Here is a 13,645-nt window from a genome sequence, read left to right as displayed (position 1 = left end):
TTGAAAACAACGGCAAAGAGTGCAAACAAGGGGATACTTGAGCAGCAGGTAGCACTACTACTGCTAACACTGCTCCCAGGAGGCCGAGATCTACCCACGTGGACATCAGTCAGGTGCACACCTCTTCTCTGAAGCTGCACAACCTGGCTGGTGCCAAGGCTGAGGTGTTTGAGGAAAGACCTTCGATGATGAAAGACAGTCTTTTCCACCTGAACTTGATCGAGAGAGAGAGAGAGAGAGAGAGTGCACTTCAGTGTCACACTGCTGCTGACCTGTGCTGGGAGGACTACTTTTTAAGGATACACAGTAAATTAATTCTTCAGCCTTTTCAACCCATGGCCGTTCTGTAGAAGCTGCTAACAGAAATATCAATTAGTGCTAAATGCAAGGATAGCTTGCTTTCACAAGGAACCAGTTAGGGTCTGAAAGGGAGACTTATTCATAGTTGCAAAACCCAGTTGAAAGAGCAGATTTGATTTTGTGCGCATATTTTGTTTTTGCTCTACTTTAAATATAAAATGAGCAATAGCTTTCCATATTCTAGTCTCTCCATATGCAACAGTAGGAAACAAAACCAAGTTCACTGAAACTAATGATGGTGCGCTCTCACGCAGACACCCAGCCTGCTTTTCGGTTAGATGCTGGAGACCCCCACCTTGTATTGGGCTAATTGGCTGACATTCTCAATAACGAGCCCTCAAAGTGGCTTAAAAAAGCTTAATTTTTAACGGATGGAAGGGAGGAGGGAAGAGAGAGGGTGTGAAATGTTTTTCAAAGCTGAATTGATAAAACAGCTCCCAATGCAATTAAAAACCTGTACAGCTGAATACTTGGCTTTGGAAAGCATCAACTGTGTAATTTATCAGGCTGGTTTACAGAGGGAGAGAAATTATCTGAGGACAAGAAAGGAATTTCACAGACATTTCAACAACACATCAAAACTGCAAGTGCATTTTATCATCTCAAGATTTATTCTTGCCCTCCTTTCCATTAGAAGGAAGCACGAAGAGGTGCATCATGCCTGCATCTCCAAAACAGTTTCCAAGAACAAATTAAGGAGAAAAAAGGTGGCCCGAGTATTCCTTGCCTTGCCTTATCAGGGAAGGAAAGATCACACTAAGGGCATCTACATTTTTTCTACCCCTAGATACTGCAACTGCAGGTTATATAATGTCTCTGAAGAAGTTGTCTGAAGAGAGCTGAGTAGAAAACAGGCTTAACATGAATGTAAGCTTAAGTACAAGGCAGAAGCGTTGCAGGAAAAAAATCTTATTGTTTAATCCTTTAAAAAGCAAATGCACGCTCCCAGTAACAGAAGGGCCGTGCTGCCTTTTTTTCTGCATTACCTTTGGCATCACTACAGGACCATGGACCATTATCTCTGATAGGGTGTGACAGGGAAAAAAGCGACCCTAAGCAACCATCAGAGGCTCCTGATCATCACTCATTACCAACAGGGACAAGCGCTGAATATACCAGAGGAGGTTAGAGCTCATGGTGGTGCCAGGAGGTTACTCTACATGAGGTACAGAACAGTTGCACTCTAAAACCTTATCAGTGTCATCTGTGTTAACAAAATATAACGAAAAATAACTCCCATGCACGAAAAGCAGACACTATTAAAACCCATTTCTGAATTGATTTTAATTTCAATCCACCTCTTTAAACATTCTTCAGTAGCGTTTGAAATGACTCTTCAGCGACTTGGTTAGACTTATTTTGTGCAAGACTCAGATCGTGCTTTGGAGAGAAATGCTGGAAAAAATGCAGAAAGGGAAATTCGTGGAGCTTTTGCTCCTTTGACAAAACCCAATCCAAAACACAGTAGGTTCCACTAATTTGGCAAGTTGTTTGAAATTACTTTTAAAATTGCATTTCACTCAAGCAAATAGGTTGACACGGACAACGGGGGGGGGGGGGGGGGGGGGAAGGGGAGGGAGGAAGAAACAATGCTTTCTTTGTGCTCAAGTGTTTTGGAAGCCCAAGTTCCAGCAAGTCCCTATCTCACCAAAGCATTCAACACATTTGACTGGCGATATAAACCAAATTCAGAGACATTCAGAACCCAGCTCTCATTTTGGACCCCTAAATAAACCAATCAGCCTACAGCATGGACATCAAGAGGCACATACGCCCACGAAGCCTTCATTTTCATTGCCAAGAGAAGACTCCAATAAGCTGCACAGGTGCCTCTATTTAGGTCACAGTACATAAATAGCTTTGGTTGGTGTCATCCGATCCCAAAGTTGGGTGAATCCATGTTAATTCACAATGATACATCTTCTGGCACAGCCTCAGAAATAGATCTGTTAACATAACTGTGCTATCCAGTGTTAGTGAAAATGGTCAATCCACAGAACAATTTCAAATGGCCGCTTATTTTCCTTTTGTACGGTGGTACGTGCCAAGAGATCCCAGTTCGTAACCAAAGTTTCTGGGTATAACACCACCACACAAACACACACAAACACACTTCAGAAGTCTGCAAGACAGTAAACATCATCATCAAGTGTTACGTGTGATGAACAGCTATACTGAACACAGGCTCAGGATGCCTGGATGTATCCTGGATAACAACATGCCCACCAGCAATTATAAAACGCTTCAATAAAAAGGCGCACAGCAATGCTCAGTCTTCTCAGAGAGGTGGGGAGAAAGAGTGCCTTCAGACTCACAGCTGGTTGGGTTATCGTTTACCCTAGTCTAAATATTCAGATCTGCTGAACATCCTCTTAAGAGCTTTAACAAAGGAGTTTCAGGAGGTTAAAAATCCTGCTTCACGTCCCAAGTGACCTGCAGAACGAAAGCAGGATAAATTCATCCCGTCCACCCACACTCACCCACGTTTCTCAGGACCTGCAGTAATGACTCAAAACAGCGTATCTTTTATTTAATGTCTGCTCTAAGTTATTTCAGAAAAGCTGTAAAGTCTTTGATACCAAGAGGTGCAAGCTGCATGTAACAGACTTTCCTGAAACATTTAAATCACACATAGCTGCTCTAGCTGAACCAAGTTACACTAGGCTGCACTTAACGCAAAACGCTGTGACACCTTTAATTAGGCTGGTAAACGCAACTGATTGTAAATACTCACAACGTTATCCACAGGGACGAGCACTAGTAGCCACAGGCATGGAGACACAGTTGGCCATATCCATCACAGTGCCTAATTCTGCAGGTAGGAAGTATTTTACCAGGGATGTGTTTGGTTCAACTCTTATCTCCAGCACTAAGGGGAGGGAGAGGAATTTCCTATGCATCCTTTAATGCTACAGTCTATTAATGCTTTTGCCATCTGACTATGAAACTGTAATTAACGCATCAGTGCCACAATTCTGCCTCTAGCAAAAAAGCTTCTCATGAACATAAGATTTTTAGTATATTAAAAAAATTCCAAGTCACGTGTTCCCTGCACGGTAACACAGGGTTTTAAGTACTTGCTAATTCCAGGCCAGCGTTGAAATCCCCTTGCTTGTTCTTAATTACATCGAAGTACATCCTGATTTCTTGGCCTATTTTGTATGTTTGTCTCAAGATTTTTTTTTTTAATTAATATTTGATTTTAAGAGAGATATTCTCACATCCTAAGTTTTACCAAGGTTAAAATAAATAAGATGTACTCCGCCCTTACCACTTCTTTAACTGGATTAATTTTATCTCCTGCAGTCATAAGGTGACTTCACCTGTAAATTTAAGAAGTGCTCAGAGAAGATTTTTTAGTCATGGAGATACTGTTTATGATAGCTGTTTGTTGTTAATTCATCTGCAAGCCCGCTCTGCTGAGGATGCCCGGAGAGGATTCTTACAAGCACAGATATCTTACACATTTGCAAGCTGAATTCTGCACGTAGGCATACCACTGCCACCTGCCTCTCTCTAGTAGGGATTTTCTGAGTGCAAATAAAACGTTATGCCCCAAATTTTCAAGTTGCATTTAAAATTGAGTTGTTCTGATAAGGAACACCCTTTATTCCAACGCTGAGCAGCTGGAACATGTTATCAGAAGATTGCAACAGCCCAAATCAAGCAACTATTTCTTTTGAAGCCTTTGCCAAAGGTATTACTGCACCTTAGCAGAGAATGCCCCTTAGTACAGAATGTACCTAGTTACAAGTGCCTCATCTCTCCAAACAGATCACGCAGCACTGTTGTTCCTAAAATGTTATTATTCTTGTTTTAAAAGATATTTTAAAAAAGTAAATATTGTTCAGATTCATAACTAGGATTTACTAAAAATTTAGCTCTGTGTACTTCTTTATTTTTATTTTTACTTCCTATAGGAGTAAGGGCGGTAGGACCAATCTGTTGATTTCTGCCCTTCCTTCCTCCTCCCAAATACATTCCTCCACTCCTTTGCCCATTTTCAAACTCAAAAATTGGCAGAGCTTTCAAATACAACTGAATCCCTGCAAGTTTACAGAAAACTGAGGCTAGACAGAGGATACTTGTCCCGAGCCATTATCCACAGAGGGGGAAAGAAGGGAAATTCAGCAGTTATGTTTCTTTCCGGCAGCAGTTGCTCAGCCAAACCAGCAAGCATAGAGCTCCAGACCAGCAGCAGCCTGTGCTGTCTCCTGCACACCAGGGGCACACGGAAATCTGGGGGAAGGAAGGATCTGGGTAATGAAGGGTGACTCCCTAGCAGACCAGGCTTCATCAGTTCTGCTACTCATGCTTTGGTTTTCAAGCTAGGTGTTTAAGTCCAGTCCTGCTTTCATTATTAATCACAATCCAGTTAACATAGCAACAAAACAGCAGCCAGTTGCCTGCTTCGATGGATCAAATCCCTAGGCATTTCATTAGGCAAAAGCAAATTCATTATGGTATGTTTTTCAAATCAGTCTTATGGGCAGATCTTCAAAAAAGTGCTAACTCCTACCGGATTAAAGGGAAGCAGGATTTCAACCCCTGCGCCAAGACCCTCAGTTGCGAGTGCACAGCCTGCCTCCAGAGCCCTAGCCTTCAAATCTGCCACCATGAAAATGAACATCTCATCTAAACGCAACTGGCAACACAGTGGTAACAGGAGATGGAAGCTACATAATATCCAACATAGTGAATTTGGGTCTGAACCTTCAATTGCAAGTACAAAGAATTGTTAAGAGTCAGCTATGTTTAACCGGTTAAATTATTAGTAAACAAACTTTATTAATACACTTTTCCACCCTACGGCATACAGGAAGACAGCCTGGCTGGAACAGCTTAACCAAGGCAATCTCTCAGGGCAACCCACTGTGTGTGTCTTGCTCAAGGTAAAATTAGGTCATCAAGAAAATCAGCTCCATTCATTTTCAGCAAAACAGGAAGTAGCATCGCTACCAGCTCTGCATTAGTTTTCAAAAGTCTTGGGCACTTTATGAAATTAAATGAAGTTTTGGCATACTTCAGCACAATATACAATCCTTACATTGTCAGAGAACAGAAACTGCAGCAGAGGAAGGAAGGTGAGTCACTCCAGTGCTCAAAATGAAGCATTAGCAGCCACAAACAAGGGTTCAGGAGCTCATAGCTCTTAAGCTCTATCCTAAACTTAAAGACAGCAACTTCACAGACATTTAATGCCTTGTGTATTTAAGAATCATCACAAACAAGAGAAGCCCAGACTTTCAGCTCAGGGCTCTATGAAACCTGCACAGAAAATTATCACCGATTTTATTAGTGAGCATTTGGATCAGGGTATGGAATACAAAAAGCAAACTCACATGGTGCGTGGAACATCACTAACACAGATGAATGATCTTTTATAAACTTGTCGAAGTCCTCATCAGTCAGGTGATAAACTACATTTTCCTCATCCGCCCAAGGAGTCTCTGGAGCCTGTGGCTGAGGTGCCTGTGGGCTGTAAGACAAATAGACGCAGCTGAAAAGCAGCTCTTTGCTGCCGAGCAGCAATCATTTTTGCAAGTAATTCTGCAAGAAACCACTATGTGCAAATGCCAATGTATGATATGCCATCCCTACTAAGCAGCGTCTATAATTGTTCCCGCTCAGAACTGATAAGCGCTGAAACCTACATAAAAACGGAGGAGGAAGAAAAAAAAAAATCCACAAGAAGCTCATAAGGACATATCAGAAACAGAAGGGACAGAGTGGGGAGATGAACAGATTGCTTTGTTATTATATTATGAAAGTCAGATGCATTTTCTATTACTCTCTTAACCTGCTCAGCAGGATGCTTCCTAGTTTTACAACATTCGCACTTCGTAGTTCACAGGAGCCATTGCATATGAAAGGAAATAGTGAGCGGAAACAGCCAATCTAACCAGTCACCTCGAACACTTACAGCAGGATTAGGGCTGATGAGAGAGAAAATAAGAGGAGCAACATTGGGACCATGAGCTAGCTCTCTGCAGCCTTCACTGGAAGCATTTCCCCAGCAGTATGTAGGGTTGATGAGAGTAAACCCACGACCTGGGGAAGCATCACTGTCCTCATTTTGCAGTGGGCTTGTAGTCCTAATTCAGCAAAGCTACTCAACTGAGTGCTTAATCTAAAAGATAAGCGACATGTGCCACTGACCCCACTAGGGCTGCACGTGAACTTAACCATCTTTGACGGATCAGAGCCAGAGACTAAAATGACTGCTCAAAGACACACCAGCAGATCTGGAAATTGCACCTAAGCTCCTCTGGACCCGTTCAACGCTCACCCTGCAACACCATCGTTCTTTGCTTTTATTAATGTACATTAACAAGGGAATTTGGCAGATAGGAACTAACCCACGCTGACTGGACATTTAATTTATTAAAGTATTGCTTGCATAAAGTACACCCAAATATAGGAACATTTGGGGCCAGACTACGAAGCTACATTATCTTTGCCAGTTGTAGTAATGAGTCCCAAATACCCTAAAAAAATTCCCCAAATTCTTTGGCAAAATTCAGGTCTGGATGTGGTCCCATCTTTGGTGAAAGTAGATTTACTATTTTTGATTAAAATGTATTATTGTGTTAGCTGCCTGGAACAAGGAATGGCAAACATGATAATTCATTTATCCATTTCTAGGCTGAAAGCCTAGTTTGATAAAAGGCAGTAAAGACATATACAGACAAGAAATAGTGAATTCTGTGGATGTAGGCAGCAAGTATGATTCAAGAACATTAAGCAATCCAGGCAAAATTGTGATGCACACCTCTGATGCTGCTTATATTAAAAATGAACCAAGAAAAACACATCAAGACAGGTATCAGAGCTGCATTCTGCCAAGCAGCCTACAGAGAAAAAGAGGCAGGTCCCTGTCCACCAGAGTCCACTGTCTAAATGGCATAGGGACCCCACAGTGCAGAGAGGTGACGCTTTAGGAGGCTGTGGTCACAACGTCCAGCCGACAATCCGTTTGCTTCTTGCCAAACCTATAGGAGACAACAATAATCTGCAGGCATCCTGACAGAAGGGGGCTTTCCAGAGAGTATCATGACACTTAATGAATCTGCAAGGGGAGTTTGTTTCTTAAGAGTAGGCAGAAAGCGATGAACACGGATGCAGTTGCCGTAACGCACTGGGAGAAAGCTGAACGCAGGGACCGGCATGACCTATTTCACTAAGGAATTAGTGAAACAGGGCACAGGATGTTTATTCAAATGGCCCAATTTAAAATGCTGTGCATGCTAATAAGCCTACACAGGAGCCGCTAAGAAGTACATCATGGCCTGGAGGAGACAATCTAGCAACATCATGTAAATCTGAACTGAGACAAGGTAAATTCAACACCCAAAGACCCATACAGGATGACAGAAGTCTGGAAGAGTTATCAAGAGCTAATTAAGAACAAAGAACAAGTTCCTGATTTAGCTGAATAGTTGGTGCTAAGAAAGGGCCCAAGCGAAGTCCATGAAAAACACCCCAAAACAAATCAAAATAAATCCCAGCAAGACAAACTAAGCATCTGCTCAAGGCAGGAAGAAGCTGTCAGACTTGCCTGCCATCCAGACTGATACAGCTGCACAAGTAAGTGTGATTTCAGGAAAAAAAACTGCGGTATGTACAAGATAGCATCTTTCGTGTTAATATTGCTGTGTGCTGGAGCAAGACTGTATGATGGTTTCTCTCTGTTGCCTCATAAAAACATCTGAAACTCCACAAGATAGTAGCCAGTGTCTATTAGGAAGATAATAGGGGTTAAGTATCTGTAGACTGATCCATTAGGGCACTTCAGCTTAGAAAAAACCACCTTCGGTGAGTATCAAAAGAAAAGGTGTTGCAGCACTCCAAACTATCAGCTCTTAGGTTCCCAGAGAAAAAACATGAAAAGTACAAGTCTGACATCCTCTCCACATTTTAACTAATTCTAACTTGTATTAGCATAGACTAACCACTTTCTGCACTTCACCAGTAACATTTATAAGGAAAAATGGAGAAGAGGGGGGTGGAAAACAGTTGCTCCTCTGTAGTGCATACCTAGGGCCCACTAACAGTTCACTTCGTGCGGCTTGTCTTTGCTGGATTTCTCTTTCTTTTCCATATGAAAGAGAGCACATACACGCACAGTATAAAAACACCGTGGTTTTGCTCACCACAGATTGCAATGGACACTGGCACTGCCATATGCCTCTGCTGCTCAGCACTGTCAGCACGTCTGCTCATTAGATCAGCGTCTCGCTCCACAGTGACTGTCTTGACAAGGGCCTCTCTCTACCCTCCAGCTTCCCCACTTCTGCAGTGCCTCTCACTTTCCAAACACAGTTTGAGAAACCTAGAACTACCAGAACTATTCCCAACTATTCCTGACTGTTCCAACGTTCCTGAAGTTTAGAGGCTGGATATTAGATCCTGGATTTGGTCTTGGTGCATGTCTAATGCATACAGCTCCTGCCCGTTTCACCATATTTCTGCGTTTTCAGAAAAGGAAGCCAATTTCCCCATTCAGATGGAAGCGAGAGGACACTGATCAAGACACCAGTATTACAGGAAACAACAAAAATGATGGTATTTAATTCTGAGTAGAGTTATCTGGCAAGCATTTTAATATTACACTATTCTGAGGTACAGAGCATACACCCTGCAGCTATCTAATTACAATCTTTGGCTTTCCTAAAACCCTTGCTATATCATTTGAGTACTTGCAGTGCAGATTCTTCAGAGTAATATAATATTATGTATGTAGCAGATTTACTCTCTATACAGTTTTAATTGCAACATCATTTACGGGCAAAATTCAAACATGAATAATTTCTGAACATGGTTTCCTTAAAAGTTGTATTTATTATAAAAAATGGGGGCAAGAAAGCTACTGCTCAGATCATGCTCTGGGAAACTAATAAGCCTGCACTGAACACTAAGTGAGGACAAACAGCTGTCTTTAACTCTGGACTGTTGAAATATCAGCCCAAGTCCACAGTGGCTTGTTAGCAGAGATTATCATTGGAAAGAGCTTGCAGCTGTTCTGCTTTGCCTCCAGTAGCTCTGCTCACTTGCTGTCACAGCACTGATATAAAGGCACTGCATGTTACAGGGATTATCTGGATATTATGCGGGCAGACAGAGCGGGGGAAAAACCCACCCTAAACATCTAATGTTTCACATGTGGTAGCCAGGAGATAACCACATCCTTGCAGAACTGACAAGCTTAATAAAGTACAGGTGATGAAGTCACATATCGTTGCTCCAAGGGCTGATCATCTCCTCAGCATTGCTGCAGTTGCCATATCGATCATTCATGTCTGAAGGCTAAACGGCCTAGAAGAGGCTTCAAGACTACAGTCAAATTTCTCCTCTTTGAGCCACAGGGCAGTTACTCTCCTTCAGTGTTTGTGCCTTCTGACACTAACAGGAATACTACCGTTGCCGCACTCTTGGGTCCCTCCGTGCTGCAACATCCCCAGTCCTGAACCAGTTAGCTTACTGCTGCTGAAGACCCCAGGCTGTCTGCAGCCGTACACATCCCTGGCCTATCCCCTCTAGCGAAATACATTCACTCTTCAGCCAGTTTTGCTAAGCCATATGGTTTGTAATTGTCTGTTCCTTCTCATGCTTTTGTTTACTTATATTGGCCTCATTTTAAAATTATTTCCTTGGCCGCAACACACACGGGAGGGTTTCAAAGATGACCTAATGCCCAAGAGCCAAGGATGGGGGCTTCCTGTTAAAGGCAGTTCTCCATCACCACAGTATCTAAGCACTCTGCAGCTGCTTTATCAACTTCACTGATGACGTGCTCCTTTGCATCAACTGAAAGTCAACTATACATCCACATACTCTTCTTCTCAACTGCTAAGGCCCACAGGCTCATTCAACTCCCAAGATATTTATGACTGCAAATAGCTGCCTTTACATAGAACAAGATGCTTTTGACACCGCTTCATGTTATGACAGGAAGCGCAGCCTCCTTTTTCAAAATGCCTTGCAAAGTGGGATGCCTTGATCTTCTGCTTGTCTCTATTTGAGACACTCTTAAGGCTCCATCTAAAGGTTGAAGAACCAATGAGAACTGGTCACCTGATATATACATTTTTAATATATCAACAAAACTCAGAACTTCTGCAAAGTATCAAGCTCAGGTACCACAGATCACTGGAAGTATAGGTTGGCATTTTTTAAATGGAGATGAGATCCATATATCTGCATTTATTTTGGTGCACAGTCCCCTATTACACACGAAACAATTGTAAAAGGCAAGGCACGCATGCTAAAACCTCAAAACTTGAGGCAATCTCTCTGCACTCGTTTAACCAATCTCAGTGGGGCACTTTTGTTTGCTCTCCTGAGCAGAGGGAATGAGGGAGAGATGGCTGTTCCTAAACCATTACATTCTGCAAATACTGTACAGCATGTAAGAGGTAGAGCGCACAAAGTTCAATGCCTTACTTTTTCAGCCACTCTGCGATATCTGTTGCGGTAGCACCATAGTTCTCAAAGTGGAACAGGAACTTTCCTTTCCTATTAAAGCAACAAAAACAATTTTAGTCCTTGTCCCGGAAGATAAGAAGGACATGCAGTTATAGTTGACTGTATGATTTCTAAAGTAGTAGCAAAACATAACTGACTCAAAATAGCAGATTGTAGGATAACCTCGGACATTGTATTCTTCCTTTATCCTTTCAAACTCAGCAGAGTAAACATTCATCCCTGCAAGTACCTGGAGAAAAAAAACAACAACAACAACAAGCAGAACAGTCATATTGATTCTTACAACATAGTAGTAACATTATGACTTTAAAGGGAAGTAAAAACAACTGAGCCTTGGGCAGACACTGATTTCATTCACACTGCAATAAAGCAAAAGGGGCTCCGTAAAAAATGCACTGACATTTTTCTGATTTGTGTAAGGGAAGGAAAAGAAACATTTGAGTCTAGTCCACAGAAAGCACACACCAACTGGCTTGTCACCCCTCCTTGCCCTGTCAGTATCTCTTTTTATTTTTTTATTCACTCACTAACAGAAACACCAAAAGGAAATTCTCTCAATAGCACTACTTGTGCTCTCTTCGCGTATTTGTATCTTAAGCTGGAAGTCTAGCCAGGATTTTTTCTTCTGCAAGTACACAGTTTAGCATCCAAGCATTAGCTAGGGCACAATAAGTTATATCCTCACCTCCCTGATTGCTCCACTCAAGCAATTAGTTTACAATCTCAACTACTAGCTGGAAAGCCTAACTGACCAAGCACCAGCTTTACAGTTTAAAAGGGTGCTTACTCAAGGGCAATGGTGGAGGGAAGCAGCATTACTTCAGTGCAAAAATAAAACATGCTCCATGAGCCCTGGAAACACCACATGGCATTTCTGTACTTTAATATACTTTAACTTACATGGCTCGCAGGGTGTTGTGACAGCAGCAATCAGCTTTGTTCTACAGATGTTGAAACAGGGCCATGCAGGTGTAGCAGCTTTCCAGACTAGTACTTAAAACCCAAAACAGGCCTCTCCTTCCCTTTCCCTACCTCCACGCATGTCCTCACCTGAGGTTCAGACTCAGGACTGCTGCTCCCTATCCTGCACCCTAGCCAATTGTCTCTCAAGGGGTTCTGACCCTGAAGATTTGAAGACGGGACCAGTTCTGAGTTCCTGTGGGCGCATCATTCACATCGAGCTTGTTCAACCAGCCCTTTGCCGAGATACAACTAACTCCCAGATTAGATTAGTTTTAATGGCAGTGAAGGCCGAAATCATTTTAGCAGCAGGTTCTTAATCCAAACCCCTCCTCCTTCCCCTTCCAAAAAACAGGATTTTCTCCTTCCAGCTGAAATACCACATTAGAATTTAATACCAGGTTCCTGACTGCAGCAAACTGCATAGACCAACCAAATGTGCTCAGAGCCAGCAGGAAACAAATCTTAAAGTACAAAATCCTCATCTGAAGGTCAACCTTTTCTAAGAATATACTGGAAAGTCACAAAAAGATATTTTGTTTTCTCTCTCCTATCCTGAGGAAGGATAAAGAAAAGCTAACTCAAAGGACAGGAGTACAGAAACAAGGTTTATAATGGCTGGTCAAATCTCTTCTTTTGAATTTTCCTTGCAATTCTAACAACCAAATTGACTTAGTTCATGAGATACCTATACCAAATTCTCCCCTTCCCTTTTCTTCTATGTCACCACTTGAGGATAGGTAAATGCAATAGCACTAAGACACAGCGGTTGCTTTATACGGTGAGAATTAGGATCATTAACTAGTTCCCTCATATACATTAGCTTACCGCTTATACTTGCTGTGCCTTTTCAGAAGATTTCCTAGGCAGCAAAGGTGGAAAGCACCTAAGTGCATCCCCAAATCTGTCTTTGCCAAACAAAGCACCCTGGCACACTCGTGAAGTCAACGGGAATTAAGCAGGTGCTTAAGTGCTTGGCTGACCACCAACTCCTCCCTGCGCTGGGGCTACAGAATGTCAGCAACAGAGTCATTCACCAGAGTCCACCCTGCTCAAACCACAGGAACCTCTTGTCTCAAGGATAAAATAAGTCATCCTTTTCCGATTTGGAGCTGGTCTTTTTCCTTCTACACTGGGTGTAATTTAACGCACATTCTAAACTTAACGAAACACTAAAAATGCTTTCCTTTCTGTAACAATACTGACAAGAAACAACCAGTCCCAAAAGAACAGAGCAACCAGCAACAGGTACAGTTCACCTTTCCATTTTTACAACCTATTAAATAGGCAATCCTATATTTCATTTTCCAGCTACATAATAGCAAAAATCACTTTTGAGTCTGGCACTTCCTGACAGTTAACGACAGGTCAGAATAAAAGGCCAAAGCCTCAGCTCATCCAAACCAATCACAAACTCTCCAGCAACACCTGACCTGGAGGTCAGCATCACTTTGAGAAACCCCATGGATAATCTAGGATGGGTGCAGTGCCGTTACTTTTAGAAATGACACGCTGAATATACATCCCACTCAGGAAGCGAATTCAGTCAAGTTTAGACCAACAGACTGATTTCTGCACAAGAAACCAGTGGGAGCGGCATAACTGGACTTTACTCTGAACTGAACCTACATGAAAAATGCCCTGATGCGACTCATCCCTGGCCTGCATCACGTCCAGCACAGGTATTGCCCTGTGCTAGTCTCAGGGCAGTGCCATGGCCCTGTCACTCAGTTGGGAATGGTCTCTCTGTAGATGTGGCCAGAGCCTGCCCAAGAGCAGGAGAAAAGAATCAAACCAGAGGAGACCTGGAGCTTACATTCTCTAGTCTGAATTTACTAAA

The 13,645-nt window shown here is 42.4% G+C and overlaps 1 protein-coding gene across 2 annotated transcripts in view; it reads right to left on the bottom strand.

Annotated features, from left to right (window-relative positions):
- PDIA5 (protein disulfide isomerase family A member 5) overlaps positions 1-13,645 on the bottom strand; it is a 100,608-nt gene that overhangs the window by 45,036 nt on the left and 41,927 nt on the right. For both annotated transcript variants that reach the window (XR_011141957.1, XM_068949059.1), the window contains exons 9-11: positions 10,983-11,074; positions 10,804-10,875; positions 5,703-5,839 (exon numbers count right to left, since the gene is read on the bottom strand). Coding sequence is in view for 1 of the 2 variants with exons in the window: in XM_068949059.1 (XP_068805160.1) it covers positions 5,703-5,839; positions 10,804-10,875; positions 10,983-11,074 (301 nt within the window). In the remaining variant the exon portion in view is untranslated. The remainder of the gene's footprint in view (positions 1-5,702; positions 5,840-10,803; positions 10,876-10,982; positions 11,075-13,645) is intronic.

Source organism: Struthio camelus, chromosome 6 (assembly GCF_040807025.1).
Source record: "Struthio camelus isolate bStrCam1 chromosome 6, bStrCam1.hap1, whole genome shotgun sequence".
NCBI classification, from domain to species: domain Eukaryota; kingdom Metazoa; phylum Chordata; class Aves; order Struthioniformes; family Struthionidae; genus Struthio; species Struthio camelus.
Note: the sequence above shows the minus strand (reverse complement) of the source record. Positions and strands in the feature narration are given on the sequence as shown.